This window comes from Pleurodeles waltl, chromosome 8, assembly GCF_031143425.1.
Source record: "Pleurodeles waltl isolate 20211129_DDA chromosome 8, aPleWal1.hap1.20221129, whole genome shotgun sequence".
Taxonomy (NCBI): Eukaryota; Metazoa; Chordata; class Amphibia; order Caudata; family Salamandridae; genus Pleurodeles; species Pleurodeles waltl.
The window spans coordinates 714731300-714753154 of record NC_090447.1 but is presented as its reverse complement, the minus strand read 5'-3'; the positions used below and the strand labels follow the sequence as shown (position 1 = coordinate 714753154).

At 44.0% G+C, this 21855-nt stretch overlaps 1 protein-coding gene across 2 annotated transcripts in view; it reads right to left on the bottom strand.

Annotated features, from left to right (window-relative positions):
* The window catches only part of CMSS1 (cms1 ribosomal small subunit homolog), a 1251672-nt gene that overhangs the window by 146838 nt on the left and 1082979 nt on the right, over positions 1-21855 (bottom strand). For both annotated transcript variants that reach the window (XM_069204876.1, XM_069204877.1), the window contains one exon: positions 8974-9083. In XM_069204876.1, the coding sequence (XP_069060977.1) occupies positions 8974-9083 (110 nt within the window). The remainder of the gene's footprint in view (positions 1-8973; positions 9084-21855) is intronic.

Here is a 21855-nt window from a genome sequence, read left to right as displayed (position 1 = left end):
GTATGCGTTTGGTGGTCGTGCCCCCTTAGGCTTTTAGGCTTCCATGGGATATCCCACAAGGTCTTGCCTGTCACCGCTCTGTCCATATGCAGCCAAATCTTATCTGACTCTCGGAGGGGCCACTCAGCTAATACCCACAGCTGTGCTGCTCTATAATACAGCAGGAGATCAGTGAGCTCCAACCCTCCCCTCTCTCTGGGGTGCATCAGTACTTTGTGTGATACCCTAGCTCTTGTTCCATGCCAAATACATTTTGTGAATAGTGTTCGAGTCTCCGCGAAGAAATCCGGTGGGATCTCAATGGGGAGGCTCTGAAAGAGATATAGAAATCTGGGAGCACAGTCATTTTAATACTATTGATGCGCCCCAGCCAGGATAGCCATAACGGGGACCACCTCCGGAAGTCTTCTCGTGGAGACCTAATCAAAGGGGGGTAGTTAGCTCCAAACAAATCAGCCACCTCTGGGACAATTCGAATGCCTAAGTAGGTAATGTCCTTCTTGGCCCAAGCAAATTGGGTCAGGGAGGCTATCTGGGTCATTACCCCAGCAGGCAGTGTCAGATTGAGGAGATAGGATTTCATCGTGTTTACCTTGAACCCCGCCGCTTGTTCAAAGAGCGTCAGTTCTTCCTGTATTGCTAAAAGAGATGTGCGGGGCTCAGTGACAAACAATAAAATGTCGTAAGCAAATAGGGAAATTTTATGGAGATCTGAGCCAAATTTAATGCCTGGGAACACCGGGCAGTCCCTCACCCGCACTGCCAAGGGCTCGACACTAAGCGCAAAAAGCAGAGGGGTAAGAGGGCATCCCTGCCTCGTGCTTTGAGATAAATAAAACAAATCAGATGTTACCCCATTTACCGAGATGCGGGATCTAGGACATGCATAGTTGCTCATTACCATGGTTATAAAATGTTCCCCGAATCCAAACGGTCTCATGGTTGCCACTAAGAAAGACCACTCAACCGGGTCAAACGCCTTCTCGGCGTCCAAGGCCAATAGGAGTGCCGGGACATTTTTCTTGTGTATCTTTTCCATTAAGTGGATGACACGCCTCAAATTGTCATGAGTCTGGCGACCTTTAATAAAACCAGACTGGTCTGGATGTATCAGCTCTGGCATCACATCCTCCAGCCTCTGCGCCAGGATTTTAGAGTATAATTTGGCATCCAGGTTCAGCAGGGCAATGGGCCTAAATGAGGCACAGAGTTGAGGGTCCTTACCGGCCTTTGTTATGAGAGTGTTCAGAGCCTCCCCCATGGATGGGGAAACCGCACCTTCCCCGCGTATATAATTGAACAGTACTGCGAGCTGTCCCCCCAGTTCTGCACCAAAGGTTTTATAAAAAAGGGCTGTAAAGCCGTCAGGGCCCGAGGCCTTATGCAGGGGAAGGGCGTCAATGGTCGCCTGTACTTCCTCCGCCGTAAATGGTGCCTCTAGCATTTAATTTGTCTCCTGAGAGACCTGCGGCAGATGGATGGAGCGTAAGAAAGACTCTTGGGCGTGAGCGGGTGGGTGGTCTGATTGATAAAGACGCTCATAGAATCGTCTAAATGCCCTCGCCTTCCCCTCTTCAGTGAGGGGTTCTCTGTGCTCGTCCTTGACCTGCTCAATGTAGTCTCGGGCATGTTGGACTCTAAGCTGTCTTGCTAAGGGGGTGCCTATCTTGTTGCCCTTGTCGTAATGGGATTTCCGTAATCTCAGCAGGGTCATCTCTGCCCCATTTGTATAGGTAGCCTGTAGTTTACCTTTGAGGGTCACCACCTTCCTTTGAGCTTGCCAATTCTGGGACAATTTATGTTCATGTTCAGCTACCTTAAGTGCGCTTTCCAGAAGGAGTTGGTCTTTAGTCTTTAATCTGTGCATCCCAGCTGCAAGCGCAATGCATTTACCCCATATAACCGCCTTAAAGGCATCCCAGAGAGTATTAGGGTTTGTATCACCCGCCCTATTATGTTGGAAATATTCCCTAATCGCTAGTCGCAAATCATTATGGGATGTTGCGTCATGGGTGAGCACCCCGGGGAAGTACCAGCGCTTGGAAGGCTTGCGTGCTAGTGACCAATTCAAACCAACCACCACCGGTGCGTGGTCCAATATAACAATTAGATTAATGGCTACAGTCATAAGGATCTGTCTTAGCGGTTTGCTCAAAAATACGTAGTCAATCCATGAATATGAGCGGTGGGTATGTGAGAAGAAAGTGTAATCCCTCTCCAAGGGTTCCAGGGCCCACCAGGAGTCAAAAATCCCCAAACGGCGAAAGGAGGACTTCACTGATTTGGCAAAAGCACTTGTTTGTGACCTCTGTGGGTGCGTTGTGTCTAATGTTGGATCCCATACCAGGTTAAAGTCTCCCATCAAGATAATTTCGCCCTCTGCATAACCCTCTAGCTCACTCAGGAACTGTAACAGAAATTGGGTTTGACCGCTGTTAGGCGCATAGACAGCAGCTATCGTACAAAGTTTCCCGTCCAGGCTGCCCTTCAGGAACCGTCCCTCCTTATCTTTCTTATACCCTATTTCCCTGAAGTGGACTGATCTGCCAAACAGTAACGCCACCCCGCAGTGTTTTGTGGGTGCTGAAGCTAGAGCAATTTGAGGGTAGTGTTTGTGACGAGGATGGTGTCCCTCACCCCTCTTCAAATGTGTTTCCTGTAGGGCCACTATATCGTACAGATGATGCTCAAGGTATTTTTTCAGTTGAGAACGCTTATTGGGGGAGTTGAGGCCCTTCACATTCCATGAAAGTAAATCCAACATTACCTCTGTGAAACAGCAACATTCTCACCCTGTTAGTATCTCCAATACCCCGCATTGTGCTTCCCGCGCCCTTCTCCTCTGGGAACATTTAATCAGCTTTGTAAATTCCCCATGACTCTTTGCACATCGACATGGATGGTAAACATCAAACAACTCGAAAGAACATCTCAGAAGAAAAGTACAAACAAAATCTTGGCAGTATAAAACCGCTGAATTCCCTACAAACTTCATGTCGTGGACAGGATCCAGTTTCATCTCATCTCTCCCCCCAGGCATGGACACGTCAACGAGCAACGCAACGGCGGGGCCCCCCGGACCTCCGTTGCTCAGCAAAAACAAAGTGTGCTTGAGTGGCAAATGTCGCTGAGACCTGTACCGTGTAGACCACTTCCACACTTTTTCGTCGAGGGGGGGGACCCCCCGTCTTTACAGTTCCCCTGGAGCTCTCCACCGGGGTCGCCCCCGCTCATATCAGAGGAATAATGATACTCTCCTTGGTACCAGACTGCCGTGGGGCTTCATCTTCTGGGGGTCTTCCTACCTCTCATCTGTTGTTTCCATTGATCTGCCAAAGTGGGGGGGCATCTCCTCCTTGCCCCTCTCCCGCCGAGGCGTCAGTATCACCCCTCTCACCTCTAGGCTCTAGTCCCAATGCGGCAGCTGCCGCCTCCACCGTCGAGAAGTGGTACGCTTAATTGTTGAGTTTGAACGCCATGGCAAAGGGGAAGGTCCATCGATATCTTATATACTTCTCTCTCAGCACCTCCGTCACTGGACGGAACTGTTGTCGTCGAGCTAGGGTTGCTGGCGCTATATCCTGGAAGAGGGAGCATCTCGCACCCTGGAAGGAGACGGGGTCCTGTTGTCTCGCCTTTAGAAGGATCCGTTCCTTCACCTTGAATAAGCTTAATTTAGCCAGAACGTCTCACGGCCTTCTCCCTTCACCCGTGACTCTGTTGCCCACACGATGTACTCGTTCCACTTGTACCTCCGTTTTATCCTCTCCCAGAAGTGTGGAACACAGCCCTACCACAAAGGCCTCTAAGTCAGGCCCCTCTGCTCCCTCCTCCAGACCGCTCACCCATATGTTGTCTAGGCGTGCTCAATTTTCCAAGTCTTCACATTTCAGTGCGGCGATGTGTAGTTGCGCTTTAAGATTTGTGAGCTCAGTCTCCACCGGGGCTACTTTCTGTTGTAAGTTCTGTATTTGTGTTTCCAAGTCTAAAGTACGGGCCCCTACTGAGTCTACATCTGCTTGGAGGGCGGCTAGCTTCCCATTGACGTCTGCTTGGAAGGCGTCCAGTGTCGCTCTGATATCTGTTGTGAGCTCTTCACGCAGTTCGGTTTTAAAGGCGCGAAGAGAGGACAGGAGGTCCCCCTTTGTAAGCACCATCTCTTCTCCCTGTGTCTGGTCAGCACTCTCCACTCTGGCCGATGCCAAATAGCTGGAGACCCGGTTGGCTTGGATTTTACGTCGTGGCATATGAAACTGTCAGGGACCAAGCCCCCGTGCTTATTTGGGGACTCACCCTCTTTTCCGAGCTACTCTCCTTCACATTAGGGGCCACCTCGTTAATCTCTACTTTCTATGGGCCCCCTCCGGAAGAGTCTCCCCAACTCTGTCTCTCTCAAAATGGCCTCCATCATTCCTCCTCAGACCCCCATATGCATAGCCTCGCCATCGCAGCTCGGGGTATATTTCTTAAAGTGGTTGCTTTCTCCCACCGGGGGGAAATCGTCCTGTTGCTGCTCTATTGTTTCTAGCGGGCAGAGGGCCACCTGTGGGTCTCAGCTGCGTACCTTAAGCTGGGCCTCCACCGACTGCACCACTCAAAAAGAAGAAGGGAGACCCTTCCCCGATCTCACCTCGCCATTACCGTGCCCGCAGGGGGTCCTCTTGGTGTTGCCCTTCTTGGTTCACCCGCAGTTCTGACGTCGGGGGTGTCACACTCTCCCCGTCCTCGGGTCCCGCACCTTACTCCTCCATTGCGGGTTGTGGCCCCCCACTGGCTCCAGCCAGCTCCCGCTTAGCCAGCGCGGGCCGTAAGGCTGCGCCCCACTGCGGGCCGTGCGCTTGAACGAAGGGCCCCGCCCGGGAGGCACGCTCGAACGAAGGGCCCCGTCCGGGTGGCGCACCCCTCACAGCTGGCAATCCCACCAGGTTCTGCCCCTCCCGGGGTCCCGAGGCCAGTCCCCAAGTCGGGGGAGGTCCGTTAGCGCCTCCTTACTGCCTCACTGCATGGGGCCTGGGGGGAATGGGACGGAGCCGACGGAGCTCACGTCCGATCGGCCATGTTGGTTGGCCCCACCTGCCCCAATTTGCAAATGTTTTTGAAGGGGAGAGAAAGGTTCCAGAAGACAGACACCCGTGGCCAATCCTGGAAGGCAACATCACTTCTCCACCCCATCCCTACCATCCTGCACAGCATTTTGGGCCAAGCACATATGGCATCACCCAGAAGCCACTGGCCACATTAGCTCCTGGGGTCTCAGCTCCAACCCACATCATTGCTGGGTACTTGCACAGTAGAATTTCAAACGGAGCCCCCTGGTGGGTTGGCTCCAGTTGTCGGGATCCTCTCCTTTGTTCAGTGAGCTTGGGCAGGTCCACCATCCCTGGTACAGTGTGACAGATGGGTGACTGATACAGGTCATTCCGCCCTACCCCTTTCCTACTCCGCAGCTGGGAGAAGTACTGCTAATTGCTCCTTTTTTGTGGGGGCAGTCTTTGCTTCTGCTGCTGGAGAAAATGTAATTACTGGGCACAGGAGTGTGACACAAGGCCTGGACTCTGATTCTGAGCTGCGCCAGGAAAATATTCAAACTCTGGATGACCCATAAGATGCACAGTTATCATTTTTGAGGTTACATATTTGGTTTTCTCGCACAGGTTACACCCTAATTCAAGATGTCAATGGTCTCTGTATCCCTAGGGGAAGGGAAACTACACTCTAAGGCAGGTCCTTCCCTATGTGTATAATGGGGTGCCACTATAGTTAAAATAAAAAAAATCACACTGACTTTCCCTAATAGTGGACACTACCCTCATGAGGTCTATCCCAGGAGACTACTTAAACCTGCAGAGTCCCCAATGGGCCAGGCTACCTGTGCAAGACAGTAGTCTCCCACGCACAGCCCCCACACAAGTGCACACGTGTAACCAGCCAGGTGCCCTTACCATTGCTGCATCACAGTGGCCTTATTTTAAAAGGAGGACACTGGCGATAAACATGCGCAGTCCATTTGCCATGTGATTCCTGTGGGTGAGACACCGGTAGTGAGACTCACCCACAATAAAAGGTCCAAAATACATGTCATATGAAAAGCACAAAATCCAGGTGTACTGCAGGGGCAGAACCCAGTACAACAACTGGCATCAGAAGTCAACCATTGGGCAGATTCTGCCTAGGGTGAGTAAAAAGACCATTTTGCTGAGTGTTGGCTGTTAATCTTGACAATAAGCTTGGAGGCAGAGAGATACGTAGAGTCCTCCACCAGGAACCTGCATCCCCTCCAGAGGATCCTAAGAAGGGGAGACTTTAGGCAGTGACCAGTCTCCTCATGTTCATCCAGAGTCTACATGACACAACTAAGACGTCTTAGCATTCTGTAAAGAGGACAGAAGTTGCTATTGCTCCCTATATAGCTGCATTTAACTATGGGATTATACTTTCTCATATAAGGCTATACAGTCACCTATGAAGCTATGAGCCACTACCTGCTGCACCCCTCCATCAATTCCAGTGGCTTGCCTAATTAACCGTCGAAGCTAGAGTGGGTTAAAAGGAGGAGGAGCTTCCCTACCCAGAGGGTACGGGAGAGAACAGCCACACTTGGATTAGCCTAAACTCGGGAATGTGATGGACTGTTGTTTGAAACTAATGTGTATTTGGAGGTTTCACTGACCTCAGAGCACAATTCAATCTCATTTTATTACTCTGGCTCTCTGTCAGTTTCAGGGCATCAGCAGCAGCCACGTGTCAGATTCCAGCCTCCACATAACACTCTGCTTGACATCTCTATTGCCTTGGTTCCTGGCTCAGCTGGGCCTGTGGAGTAGCCTGCATCATCTACTTGACACCACTGTGCAGCTAACCATCTACCACGTTTGTTTACAGCAGGGCCCTAGATCATCAACTGCTCACCCACCCAGGGCTTCACCGTCTTCGTGGGCACCAACCCACCACAAAAAGTTGTTCCTGGGACAGGAGCGTGTTGTGTCTGGGACCTACATTGACACCTTACACAGTCTTTGTTCACTTCCTTTTCGGGTTTCCCAGGTGTAGAAACTAAAGCATTAGTTTCTTGGCATAGAGTTCTGATATTGTTTATTCGGTTGAGGACATCGCTGGGGCTGTGTTCTTCTCATCTACCGCAGGGGGTATCCCAGAGTCCTCATGCACGTCCTCATTGCAAGGTCTGCGAATCCTTAGGTGAGGCACATTCTCCATCAATTTGCATACCAGCAAAGGGTGCCTTTACAAATTACACTCATGGCGACAGACACCAAATCGTACACCCTTCGCTGGACCAGCTAGCTACTCCACTGAAGACCCTGAGATACCACGTGTCATAATTTTCCAGAAGATGCTGAGTACCAAGTATAATAGAACTGTATCAAATGAGCTAAGTAAAAAATGTGTACTAATTCCAAATTTAGAACAGTAATTAACTTATTCTCTTATTTAACCCTTTGAAAGGAGGCTCAATAGACAGGAGGTTTTGCTAGTGTGGTCCAATATATATTCGAACTAAATATTGTGTGGCTGGCCAACTGGAACATGTTACTGAATCCTAAAACATATAAAAGAAACTACGTACAGATAGGTACATTTATATGAGCAATGAAGGATTACAAAGGATGCTTAGGAAATATGCGTTTAATATGTTCATGTTAGCATTATATGAGTCAGCTTCAACTTTATATTCCAATTACAAACGTCCACTTACCAATAGTCTTTCACTTCCTAAAAGGTCATTTCTCTTTCCTTCTAAAAAACTGTGATTAATGGGTTGCAGGTCTTAGGTTAAAATGTTGTAAAATATGTTTTTAGCTTAAGTTGTGCAATCTGTTAAAATAGCTTTCTAAATAACTGCTCTCTGCACTTTCACTTATTTTCTTTGGAGGTAGTTTCACAAGTATGTTAATTGGGTTAACTGCTAGATTATGTGATTTAGGGAGCATTTATTTTTGAATGTGAACACAAAAAAAATATTACGAGGGTGTCACTTCAAGCATTTTTTATTCAATAAGTTAAATATTTTTTAAAGTAAAGCATTGCGCTCCAGTGTTATTTACATGCCTATTATAACCCCTTTTTCATGAGATAATAAGACGTGAATCCTTCCGTTCATGAAAAGAGAGAAGCATGAGATGTCAAACAATTCTAAAGCTCCAACTGGTATCTGCATGTTTTTGACTTCTTTAAAAGGATTTGTTAGCTCTGAAGGTTTAACCACTTAGTTGTTCACCTATTATCTATTTTGTGATATTCTTTAAGGTGGCACTGACACTTGGTTTCATCTTCAGGTGATATCAAAACCATGTGTCAAGGACTACAGTCTAAAGTCCACCAAGGAGTTTGTGGAGTGTAGAGCACTTGCCCGTACTCACCCCTAATTCAGCATCACAACCCACTGCAGAGGGCTTTATCTGTTGCTAACGCCCCTTAAACTGCCTTACAAGCCTGAGTCTTAGGCAAATGCCTATCATGAGGGCCTTTAACAACCAATACAGCTTGAGAATGGGGAGCTATAACGCTGTTAAAAAACTTCCACTCACTGGGGACAGAAATTTCTAAATCAAAAAGGGAGAAAGTGAAACACAAAGATTGGAATGTTGGAGCCGAAGACCTGTCCCAGCCATTACCGGCCCTGAGCCATATCCGTTGTCTTCGGTGGGGTTCTCACTAGTGCAGTGGTTCCCAACCTTTCGAATTCTGTGGACCACCACTTTATCATTACTGGAACCCAGTGACCCCCACTGGCTGATTATTGGAATCTGGGGACCCCCCACTGAGTTATTATTGAAAGCTGGGGACCTAATCTGTTAATATTTTTTAATTTTCTAAGCAGTCGCGAACCCCCTGAGAAGGCTTCACAGACCCCCAGGGGTCCCCAGACCACAGGTTGGGAACCACTGCACTAGTGCAATGTTTTAGCATTCTTTAACAGTTAAAAAGGGGTTGTTGCTCATGTGGTAAAATTACCTTCTTTTTCTTCTTTTCCTTCTGAGCTTTATCGTCCGAGTCTGTAATTTTTCTTTTGATCACATTGGTTTGCTTCCCACTGCTTTTCTTTATTCCACTCTCGGCAGGTACTATGGTGTAAAAAACAAAACAGACTAATATTTAACACACAAGTTTGGCTCATACTAATTTCAGAGAGCTAACTCTATAGGGCATACATTTCAAACCACAAGCTTAATGAGTGCATAATCGTGCAAGTGTAGAGTTCGGCCTTTTATGATTCATGGACATTAGGGCTTTGTCAATAATGTCAGATTTACTAGAGACAACCTATTCAATGCGAAAAGGATTTATAGCACAATCGACTCTAATGTAATCAACCAGAAATCTTACTTAGCTTACTGACGTAAGGTAAACTACTATTCAAAAGACTAGATGCAAATGCATTAAATGCACTCAATGGTTCTGCTCCTCGTAGGTGTAAGGATAAGGATAGCATAAAGGAAACGGAGGCACAAATTGAGTTTATGAACAAAATGCAACTCGAACCAAGCGAAACCGACCTGGGTTGCTTGTGTTCTAGTTCAGTAAGTACATGGAACTTTGTGCTGGACTGTTTCCATTGGAGCACGGTCAAGACTTATTTAGATATGGCTGGGTCCAAACTGAGGTGACATATTGGCAAAATGACAATGGATTGGGATGTGGCCGGAGTTATAACCAGTGGCTGATATTGATTCAAGCATTCCATTTATCACTCATCTGTATACTTTAGTATGGCGCCTTAAGGAGGGCAGTTACGTCTAGATGTTGGTCTTGTGCGCTATGTGCCACTGGAGCCAAGCTATATCTGGCTGTTGATGTCTAATAAGAGCGAAATCAGTCCTGGGTTGCTTGTGCTCGGGTTCAGGAAGGACCTGGCCTGGCAGTTCAGGCTGCACTGTTCCAACTGGACAAGGTCAAGACTAATCTGCATAAGCCTGGGTCTAAACTGAGGTAGCATGATTTGCAAAATAGTGATGGATTGGGATGTGGCCCAGAGTAATTACCAGAGGCTCAGATTGATTCAAGCAGTCCATTCATCACTTTCTGATACTTCTGAGTGGTGGCATGTCAGTGAAACCTCTATTCTAGAACATTCTTATGGCACTTTGAGACACCAATATGCAAAGGGAAGTTACAAATACGCTACATGTTTATAGGTAGCGCTCCCCTTTTATAAGTAAACTGTATTGATTAGTATAGTTTACAAAATCGGCCTGTTTCACTAAAGTTTAAGTGATCTGAAATCTGAACATTTGTCACGAACAGTATTGGAGCCATAATTGCCTAGATATGTATTAGATCCCGAGATCCTGTTCTAGGGATACTACCCTTACCCTAAGGACGGAAACAAAAACATATTGCTGTTAGTAAAGCGTTGTCGAGCAACAAAAATAATTAATCAGGGAAGTCCTGGAACAGAGACGTAGTTGAAAATAATGGAATGGGCTTCAGGAGAAGCGATACACACGAGTAAGACAAAAAACAGATAAAATATTAGAGGAGAAACTGACTGATTGCTCTTATTTTCCCTTCAGACACAAGACCACCGTGACGGCTAGGCCGCACACAGCAAAAATAATCCTAACATGGTTGATGGTTGTACTGAAAAGCAATATAAATATGCAAGCAGTTGTGAGAGGAACTCAGGGCAAATGCACAGTGATTAACCAAATGCTGTTAAGACACTAAATTATGTGAGACACTGGGGATGCTGACTGGCAAAACGTAAGTCTGTTACGTGTTCTTGAAATCAAATGAATAAAGAGATGCTTAAAAACACAATTAAGAGGAGTTACCATTGAGACCTATGTCCGATGTTAAAGTACGTGGCAGTGTTTGTGGCTTCTCAGATATTTTCAAATCTGATTTTTTTTTAAACTAAATTCTTCAATGGGACTGACGTACTAGACAAATAAATACAAGGAAAGATGACTGCCAATGTAGGTTTCTTTAATGCCCTTCCAGCTAGGGTTCAAACTGGACAAATGAGTGAGCTGATGCCCTGAGTTCTGACTTTAATAAAAAATGGTCCAAAGTGCCTGATCCCAAAACAAACTAATCTAACAACAAGGGCCCACCTAAATAAAGTAAATCGTGATTTAAGGTGTCATGAACCTCACTGTCTGCTTACACTTCACAGGGGATTCAGTAGCCCCCTAAGAGGTACCTAACTTTAGGGTCCTATATATAAGAAAGGGTTGCCACCATCAAAATTTTACTTCGCCCGAGTCACCCACAGGACCAAGGGCATGCACTGGAATTCAAAAGGCAACTGGAATTTAGGGGTAGGGTCCAACCTCTGGCTGACAACGCGGTAACTCCAGACGGGTAGCAGCTAGAAATATGATTCCATAATCAGCACACACACAGTGAAAGCCAAATCCCACACTACAGACCAGATGGCCCTCAATGCCACTCTTGGACTGATGAGACTCATATGGAGCTCCTGAAAGGTGGTCAGTGGATCAGGGATGGCACATGCTCTATTTAGATTCCAGTATGTCAAAGAAGGACTGTCTTACAAGAAACCAGGGCTTGCCTGACTAAGCCTGAAAGAGAAAAGCCATCAGCAAAAACGATGTCTGTTTTAACCATCTCACAAAGGGGTAATGTGAAGGGAGTCCTTTAAATCAAGTACAGTCAATGTAAAAGCCAAGACTTGTATTTATTGAACTTTAGAGAAGCTAGCAGGAAGACCAGGTCAACCAAAGTCCTGCTTTAATTTCAATATTTAAAAAAAATCCCTCAATCAGGGAGGTGTGTATGGTTTCTCTGTAGTGTTTATCCCTTACTATTGGTGTAGATATTCATAAATCAGACCAGTCAGAACTCTTCGATGTCAGGGAGTATATTGAGTTGAGACTAGTGCAACCAAGGTAACATGGTTGCAAGGAGACAGCCAACAACACAGAGGAGATGCACTAGCTAAAGCACTCTATGAAGTGGGTCAGAAAACCCCATCTGCCTAGTAATCCCAGTTTTGGGCGGATGCCAGGAGAAATAAAAAGTGCAAGTCATCCTTAAGGACACACACCATCCTTGTATACCAGTAATAAATATATAGGTGATTTCCAAATAACATCAACAGCAGGTTGTGCAGGCTTGTTAGTCAATGAGCCTTGCTAGAGATTTCATTAAAAATTAAATTTATTTAATTAATGATCGGTGTGAGTGAAATCTAGGCCTAACTAAAAGCTGCTTTTTAAATGTGCACTTTCCATTCCAAACTTTGCATGACCTGTATTTGCTTGACTTGCTTGATTGCTAATGTTGACAAATTCCAAGCAATATAAACTAGGAAATGTTTCTAATGTGACTTTTGCATGATGGAAACTTCCTATGCTAACAAAGAAAGCTAAGTTATTTTATTCTTTTTAACCGCTTGACCTGCATTGGAATCTCAAAACCTGCTAAACTAATTTTCAACTTTTAGTGTAGAGATGTGTGAGAATCAAAATGACACAAGCTGTTTGAGCATAAAACTTACATGAAGGTTCTTTCTTTAAAAAATCAGGTGGATGTGAAAAAACCTGAATGTAGCAAAGTTGTTAAAAATGTAGTCAAATATTTCTTCTGTGTAGAACTGTCTTCCTTAGATGTTTCTATTGAAACTGTACTTGTCTCAAGCCTTTACTGCTGGTGATAGGCTGTTTAATATCACAAGCTGAAACAAATCTATTAAAATGTGTACAGTTGTATTTTATTATATAAAGTGTCCCAGGGAAATAACTGTGTGTGTTTCTCAACTCAGCTTAGCTTAGTTTGTTGGCTCGCATAGCCTGTTTGGACTCATCTCTCTCTGTGCGAGATTCAGAGAGACTTTTCTCTCTGCCTAGACTATTCTTTATCAGTGTGTTACAGTATTATTTATGAGTGCTGATTGCTTCTTTACCAGACTGCCTCCTAGACATTTGTTCCTTTTTGCTATTTTCTGACTAAAATGATTTGCACTTACTGATTTAGAATACTAGAATAGGAATAGATTGCAGGACACGCACTATGCAATGCTCTGTTAACCTAATTTGACTAATAAAAAAAAGATTTAAAACCTTTGATCAATAAAATGTTAAACTCTTACTAAAACTATCATTATTGACTCCTGAAAGATATGTATTCGATGTACTGTAATTGAAAATTGCAGCTTTTACTTGTAGCCCATTCCCAAGATCCACTCCTCGGTGTCTAAGGGTTGCAGAGTATTTTATAATGTTAGAATTCTCCATGCTCCCGGAACTTTACAGCAGACAAAACTCATCCTGTGGTAAAATGCCTTTTTCCTGCACATGTTGTCAGTAAGTGAGGAATTCTGGTTACAGGGTCCGCCATTCATATGCCATATTGTTGGGATCGCTATAGAATTGTCATGGTGATAAGAATATTCCCTCACAGTTTGTTGAATCTTGGCAAAACAATATTTTCTGTACAAAAAGATCACCTCAGCATAAATAGCCCATGGCACCAAATTTGAAGAGAAGCACTTCGTAAACCAATCATAATGAAGTGGCCAAGAAAAACCATTGCCTGGGGGTTTGGGGAAATCAGGCTAAAAACATACTGAGGGAGTGTAGGACTAGAGCAAAGGAGCTTCTGATACCTGTAATGAAAGTATCAAAACCCATATGAACAGGTGACTCAGTCGGCTGCATCCAGGAGATGCTGCCAAAGCCTGAGGAGTCAGCGTCCCCCCACTGCCATCTTAAAGACGTGTTGTGAACCACATACCTAACTGACTGCCCTCTAGGAAAAGAACTATGGCACCGTTTCATTTTTGACCTACTGTTCAGAGAAAAATAAAAAAGTCAAGATTACTAGAATCCTGCACTCTCTCGTCTCCTTAGTGAGTTTCAAATGGACACACCACGTCCACTGTGGAGTAACTGATGCAGAGTTTGGTCGAAGAGGAAATACAGATGCAGACATAAGCACACTGAGAATGGTTGCATAGGTGTGATAGGACAACCGGACTCAAAAGATTGATGCACTGCTCAGCATAGCAGAATCCTTTAACAATTCTTTCATCCAGCCACAAGTTTACTACTCAAATGTTACCAAAACACCAAGAAGGAGATAATCAGACATTGCTCTTCACACTTTTTAGGGTGTGGCAGCGGAGGTTGAATAGGCATAAAATTAGTGAGCCTTGAACATGACTTATCATCAGTAAGAGAAGATGTGGGCAATCTAAATGGTAACGAAACTTTAAAAAGACAACCTTGTACATCCAAAGCAGATCCACAACACTACATGATGGAGTCCTGGGGCAAATACACATCTTAGTTTCTAGACTACAGTTAGGGCCCACTGTGATCACAGGCTACAACCACAGTAAAATATTGAAATACAGAGTTAGTAGTTACACATAGAACAATTCACAGAATCCCCACCTGTGGGAACTTGGGTTGCTGCTTGAGGAGGGTGAAATCCTAGTCAAGCAACAGCCACAATCCTTGTCAGGGTGCACCGCAAAAAAAAAAATCACTAAACTAACATGTGTTTAACCCTCTGGCATCATAGCACAAAATAAGTCAGACTTAACTTACAGGCAATGTGTAAAGTAATTATGCTGCTGTGTAAGTACACAGCAACAAAGTGAAAACACAACATAAAAAAATAACCCACACCAACTTAGAAAAGTAGTTAACAATTTAATAAATAATTTGACACTAAAAACGATAAAGAAACAGAGATATGTCATTTCAAAGATTCAAGGTAAGTATGGTGCCCAAAAAGCACAAAGTGCCACTGAATGTGGGACTGCTTTAATCCCTCTGAAAAAGTTACTTTCTTAAGTCCAGTTATTAGCCAGGCTTAATTTGGAGGCAATCTGTAAAGTATTTATGCAGCATTTAAACAGCAACAAAGTGATAACACAACACCAAAATATCCCACACCAACTTAGAAAAATAGAATAAAATGTAATACACAAAAACAACAAAAATCCAATAAGTAGAAGGTGAGTTATGAATTTTTAAAGTTTCTGTTAAATCTAGCATCTAAAAGATCAAACTGCTAATTACACACATATAGCTGCAAGAGTCCTGAGGCATGGTCAAATATTTACGGGTGACCGCTGGACTGGGTCAGGTGTTGGCTTACCTTCGGACTTGAGAAGAAACTTTGAGAAAAAACTTCTTGAGAAGATTATGTTGACCAGGGCAAGGCAGCCAGAGGTGTCTGAGGAGGAGGCATCATCATGGGGGAGCCGCTAGACAAAGTCGCAGTGAGAATTTCCACACTGGATTTAGTCTCTTTGTTGAAAGTTGAAAATCCCCATCAGGACAAAGTTGCAGGCTGTAGCTGACGAGGGCTCCACGAGGTCAGATACCCCTTTTTCAAGGTGTCACTGAACAGGAGTTGCTGCGGTGGCGAAGAACGTAGCAGGAGCTACCACGAATTGAGGCTGACTGGCGATGCACCTTAGGGAAGTTGGCGAGCAGGTTGGTCCTGGTCTCCTCTTGGTACTCAAAATACTTTTTGGCTGAACATTTTCTACGTTCCAAGTTTTGGATTGGGGCTATCTGGGCCCCTTTAGCACCACTTCCATGTGTCAGGGCCCAGAGTGGCACTACTTAAAGGATCATGACTCACTTAGCAGTGGAGTAACATACTTGAGAAGGCCCCCTGAACAGTACATGAAAGGGCCCCCTTTCAGGACTCACTCATGAGGTCTCAGACCAGTGTACTGTGCTGAGAGGCCCCCTGGAGCTCAGACCAGCCCCCCCCCCCCCTTTCCTCCCCAGAGGGAGAGCCTTTGTTATGCCACTGTCACCCAGGCTATGCCCAGGTGCTGGTTCAAGATGGTTGGAGCCTTTTCTGTGCCGAGGGTCTGATCAGGAGGCTGGTCAACTAGTCCTTGGAGACACTTTTATAGTCCTGGGTTCCAGCAGGGCAGTCCTCTGAGAGCATAAGGCAGGCTTCAGACAGCAGGGCACTTCTCTTGGTGCAGTAGGACAGTCCTCTGAAGTACATGGCAGGCCACAGACACAGGGCAGTCCTCCATAGATCCAGAAGTGAACTGATGAGTGGTTCTGAGGGGCCTAGTTTTATTCCTGGTGCCAGCTTTGAACGGGAAGAAATTTCTGGTGTTTCCCCCCCCGACAGAAGTGTATGAACTTTCCTTCCTCCATGCCTTGGTCCTAGGATGCCTGGAGTCACAAAACGCTTGTGTGAAGGTGTAGGGGTGGGGTGGTTGGGGTTGTGTGTGCGTGTGTATGTGTGCGTGTGTGTGCGTGCGTGCACTGAGGCAGCTTCTTTAAAGTGCAAGTGGGGCTGTGCACAGCTCTGCCCCAATATCCTGCTAAGATGGCCCATCCTGCCAACACCCAATCCCTCTACTGAGTGACTGACTGAGAGGAACATACAAAGACCAACTGCTAACTACACCTAGTTATGTGACACAGTACGCAGGCTCCAAATGGTTAGGACAAGAAAATTTCAACTTTCTAACAGTGGCATTTTCAGAATTGTGACTTAAAATCCAACATTACCATTAAAAAAGAATTTAAATTACAATTCGTTAGACACCAAACATAATATTTCTACATGCTTCCAAACAAAAGTTATCACTTATTACATTTATTAATGAAACCCAATGTTATCCTACGTGAGAGGTAAGCCTCACAGTAGTAAAAAACAAATTTAGGAGTTTCTTTTACTACAAGGACATGTAAAACTTAAACGTACATGTCCAACCTTTTAAGTACAATGACCTCTGCCCTACAGGCTGTTTAGGGCCTACTTTAGGAAAGACATATGTACTAAAAAGGGAGTTTTAGGCCTGGCAAGGAGTTTGTTTAGCCAGGGCAAATTGCCATTTTAAAACTTCATACAGGCTGCAACGACAGGCCTGAGGCAAGTTTTAAAGGGCTACTTAAGTGGGTGGCACAATAAGTGCTGCAGGCCCATTGGTAGCATTTACTTTACAGGCCTTGGGTATATGGTAGACCAATTTACTAGCGACTTATAAGTAAATTAAATATGCCAATCAGTTCTAAGGCCAACAAAAACGAACTCAGCAAAACAGGGATGAAGACAAAACGTTTGGGGAAACACCATCCAAAGGCTGACAGGTCTAACACCACCCCAGTAAATGTAAACCTAGATTACCATCTTAATCCAGGATGCAATCTTTAAGGCCACTGATTTTCTTAGAATGACTGGTGAAAAATCACCACTCTGGCATAAAGGAATTTACTTTAACTGGAAACAGTTAAGTGACCACAGAACAAAGTGTGGGAAGCAAGATCATATTGCCATAGGTTGACCCCAACTACCGACGATTAAATGGGGAAGAGGAACTAGGTGGGTATGCTCTAACTGAAACCTGACCCCACTCATGGGACTTTCTGAGATGTGGTGCATCAATAGGATCTCAATTTAGCTTTGACTGATACAAGACTTACCGAGACAGCAATCAGTCTAAAGTTGGAGGAGCATTAATATCTGAATCTCAGGTCAATGTGTAAATGGGATTTGTAGGTCAACCAGCTTTTCAACATTATGTTACAAGTGTAGTACAAATCTATAAAAACGTGGACAGCTATTATTCCTTGAATTCTGTATTCCCTTTAGAAATAGCCCATCCACTTCTAACAGACCTCCTAACACTTGTGACTCTCCCAGACAGGGTTCGTAATGAGAACCTGATAATAAAAACTTCCATCCAAAAGCTATAAAGCACACTACAGAGAAGGACCGACAAAAGAAGAGAAGAGAAATGACAAAAGAAGAGAAGAGAAATGGAAAAAGGAGTCCCTCCCTTAAGGAGTGTTTTTTTTTTTTAAGTAGCAACGTGCAATATGATACAGTAAGAACACCCTTATCCTATATCGACTTGATCAGAAGTCTGAAGTACTGCATCAGATGCATCCTCTAATCGGAACCCAAATGATAAAAGCTAGAGTCTACAATAGGAGCACTGTAACAAATCGACTACATGCCCTAGATCATCTAAACACTAATCAGGTCTTTCATATCATTTACCTAAAAAAGTGGGAGGACCAAAAGCTGTCAGTACGGCTTGTTACTTGTAACTGGATTCCTCACATCACAAACTAAAGAGCATTACTATTCAAAAGAGCTCCCAACCACACATTGGCTTGTTCACCAAACTACAACAATGAGTGCCATTGCATTCCTCTTTATTCTCAGAAAAGCCTAGATGGACTACTAACATATGTCATCTTACAATGACATCAGAAGAACCCTGCACCAGACAGTCACTTTACATGTTCCCTTGGTCCAGTAACAAGAAATGTGGGAGGAAAACCAAAACAAGAACAAAAATGAGTGAGGAAATATAAAATATGTTAAAAGGCTATAACAATGAAGCATCCAACAGTGAATAAAATTCTCACATTGTTCTTATCCCCAGACTCGACAACAGCAGAAACTTCTGCATACATTTTGACAATTTATACTACGTATCATGGTTCATTGCACAATCCCATGCCCAAAGTGGACAAGCTCATCAAAACACTAGGAGAAGCTAATGTATCCATCCTCTCGACTTTACTAAGGGGTATTGAATGATCCCAATATCACACAATCAGCATAATAGAGCATTACCGACTACTGATGCATGTAACAGTTTCGGGGCATGTTTTTCGGCTTCATGTTGTCCTCTCTCAACAAAAGTGCTAATTGCAAATTTACAAAGGTGCACTTTTGAAGATAAAGGCTAGATACGTAGAGTATTTGGCAGGGGATTGTCTCCTACATTCTTAACAAACCAAAATCCAAATAAGCACGGTTACCTCTCAAGAACACATTAAAAAAGAGATAAAGGCATTTTTGGACTTGGGTACAACAGATGATTTATTCCCCATTCATGCACCATAGCAGTCGCCTGGACCCCACTGGTCCAGAAGAAAGTACCAGACAGGACGGTGTACCAAAGAAACAGAAAAGGCTTTCTGCATCTTCAAAGAAACCCAATGCCATCTACTGATAGTGTTAGTTTGCCTATACAAATAAAAATGGTGGAAAATAGTTTGACTTGGTAAAAGACAATACACCTCTTAAAGGAATAGTCCAATAAGCCTACATGTGAATTCCTTATTCGCAGATAAAATGTTATCATTTAATCGAGATAGTGAAGAAGACATGTAGTTCGCAATTAAATATTTGCAAGAACTTAGCATTCTATCTGGGTTATATGTTAATTAGTCCAAAACTACTATCTTCCCAGAAAACAAAGACCTATACCTGGAGACCTCATTACTGTCATCCTTGCTAGTAGCCTGGACCTAAAATGTTTATCCTACTTGGGGATTTAACTATATCATGACAGTGCTGTTTTGTTAAATGTAGCTGTTGGCAACTTAAGGTTGTTGATGGAATTTTGGCAGGGGCTATAGTTGTCTGTCATGGGCACAGTGCTGTGCTTAAGATCCTTGCAGTGCTGAGACCCTTACATTACTTTGGTAATTCACCCTTGTGGACTTCAGGTCTGTGGTTTATATGATTAGAGGGGATGATACAGGTTTTTATTTTTGCCTCCAAAAGACATAGAACATCTCTAATGCTCCTGCAGTTGCCTATGCCAGAGAGGGGTCTGGGATACCTTAATTTTTAGGTGTATTATCACGGTGCTCAATTAAAATGGCTCACTAATGGCTTAGTGGGGGTTATAAAATTAACTAGACCTACTGGAGTCCCGGGTCAATGGGAGAGAGTTGGTCGCATATACTGTTGAGCCTAAACGGAAAGCACCAGCGAGCAATATATTTCTGTCTATGGCCTTGAGTGGATAACGTTGACTTGTTCAAATTACCAATCTATGCCACCTGTATGCCCTTTGATACTGTTGTTTGGTTTCGCACATGGTGTGGGAATGGGACTTACTGAATCAAGGGGTTACTGCAATTGCTCTTTACAAACTGATCAATCGAACACTCAAACATCTTGCGATACAAGTCACTACTAAAGATAGTCAAATGCCCATTGTCACATCTTTGAGAAAAACAGGAACATAGGAACAATGACTAAATAAGCCCTTTATTGACAAATATTTGGACAAGGTATTGAGGTACACACGCTTCGTCTCTCACAATATGCTATCTAAATATATTAAATTTAATTATTTACATAGGACAGATATGACTCCAAAATGCCCAATTCTCATTAGAAGCACTACTGATGCACTTTGTGCTAAGTGCAATATTGTATTGTATTGTATTGTATTGTAATTGTATTTATATAGCGCTTACTACCCCTGACGAGGCGTCGAAGTGCTTTTCGATGAGTAGCACGCTACTCCGGAACCCAACAAGAATTAGTGATGGATTAGTATCATTTAATAATGAGTACAGTTTTAGTATTATTATGAGTTATTTGAGCCGCGGATATGAGAGTTTGTTAGTTAGATTGCCTGGAGTAATGTAGGGGTGGAGGAGGAAAGAAATCCAGAAGTGTTAATTGGGAGTATATCCTTCATTTACTCAACCCAAAGGCTTGGGATGAATAAAGGGGGGCAGAGGGGGAAGAGTATGTGGAAGGGTTAGGGAGAGCATAGTAGCAGGGTGAGATGAATGCAGGAGAATTTAGTAGGGTTGTGTGGGAGGTCACAGAGGTAGAGTGAGGTTTGGTGAGTTAGATGTGGAGGTGGAGGGAAGAGCTTAGGCAGAGATATTTAGGAGATGAAAGTGGTCGAAGGGATTTGGGATGAGTCAGAGTGAGAATGGAGGATAGTTTGATAGAGACATGACATAAGAGTGATGAGTAGATAAGTGTGATTAAATGAGAGCAGAAATTCATAGATATCTAGTATAACAACCCAAAAAACCAGGAGCCATGCAATGATCCACAAACATGCCAAGCACAGAAACAACATATACACATACATACACATATATATATTTATTTATACACACACACACACGAATACACACACATATGCACATACAATACATACTTAGAATCATGGGTAAAAAATACTTTGTCAGACAGGTTTAAAAGAGTGTGTGTGTGTGTATTTTATTGTTATGACAGTAGCAATACATATTTTCCAAAGAAACTATAAATAAATAGAAATATACATATAATCTGAAAAAAAATTTTTATCCACATTGGCATATGCAGTTCATAGTTGTTTGAAAAAGGTGGTTATGAAGGAAAGAGACAACTCTTGAGTAGTTTTCTGAAAAGAAGAAAGTTATCTGTGGCTCTTATAGTTGGGGGTAATGAATTCCATAGTTTGGCTGCTTGGACGGAGAAGGATGTACCACCTACAGTCTTTTTCTTGTATGGTGGTGTTCTAAGGCGGGGTGCCAGTCTTGAGCGGAGGGTTCTTTGTTGGATGTATTTGGTAATTTTCTTTCTGATAAAAAGCGGTCCTGTTCCATGTATAGCTTTGTGGGTGATACAAAGCAGCTTGAAAGTGCATCTTCTGGCAACGGGTAACCAGTGTAGTGCTCTCAAGGCAGGGGAGATTTGGGCTTGCAGCTTTATATGTAGTAGTAGCCTGGCTGCGGAATTCTGGATACGTTGTAGTTTTTTCATAACAGATAGAGATGATCCATGGTAGAGGCTATTGGCATAATCCAGTTTGGATAATACAAGTGAGATAGTAGCTTGCACCTTGTGTGGAAATCCGAGGTGGGGGAAGATGCGTCGTAAAGTCTTTAAGGTGATGAAGCTTGTGCGTGCTAATTTGTCTACTTGGGCATTCATAGTTAGCTTGGAATCCATGGTGATTCCTAGGTTTTTCACTTCCTTGGATAATTGAGGAGGTGGTCCGAGATCGTCAGGCCAGACGCACAGAGGGTCATAATTTTTCCAGTCACCACATATGAGTATTTCTGTTTTGGAGGTATTTAGTTTGAGATGGCTCCAGGTCATCCACTGATCAACGGCTCT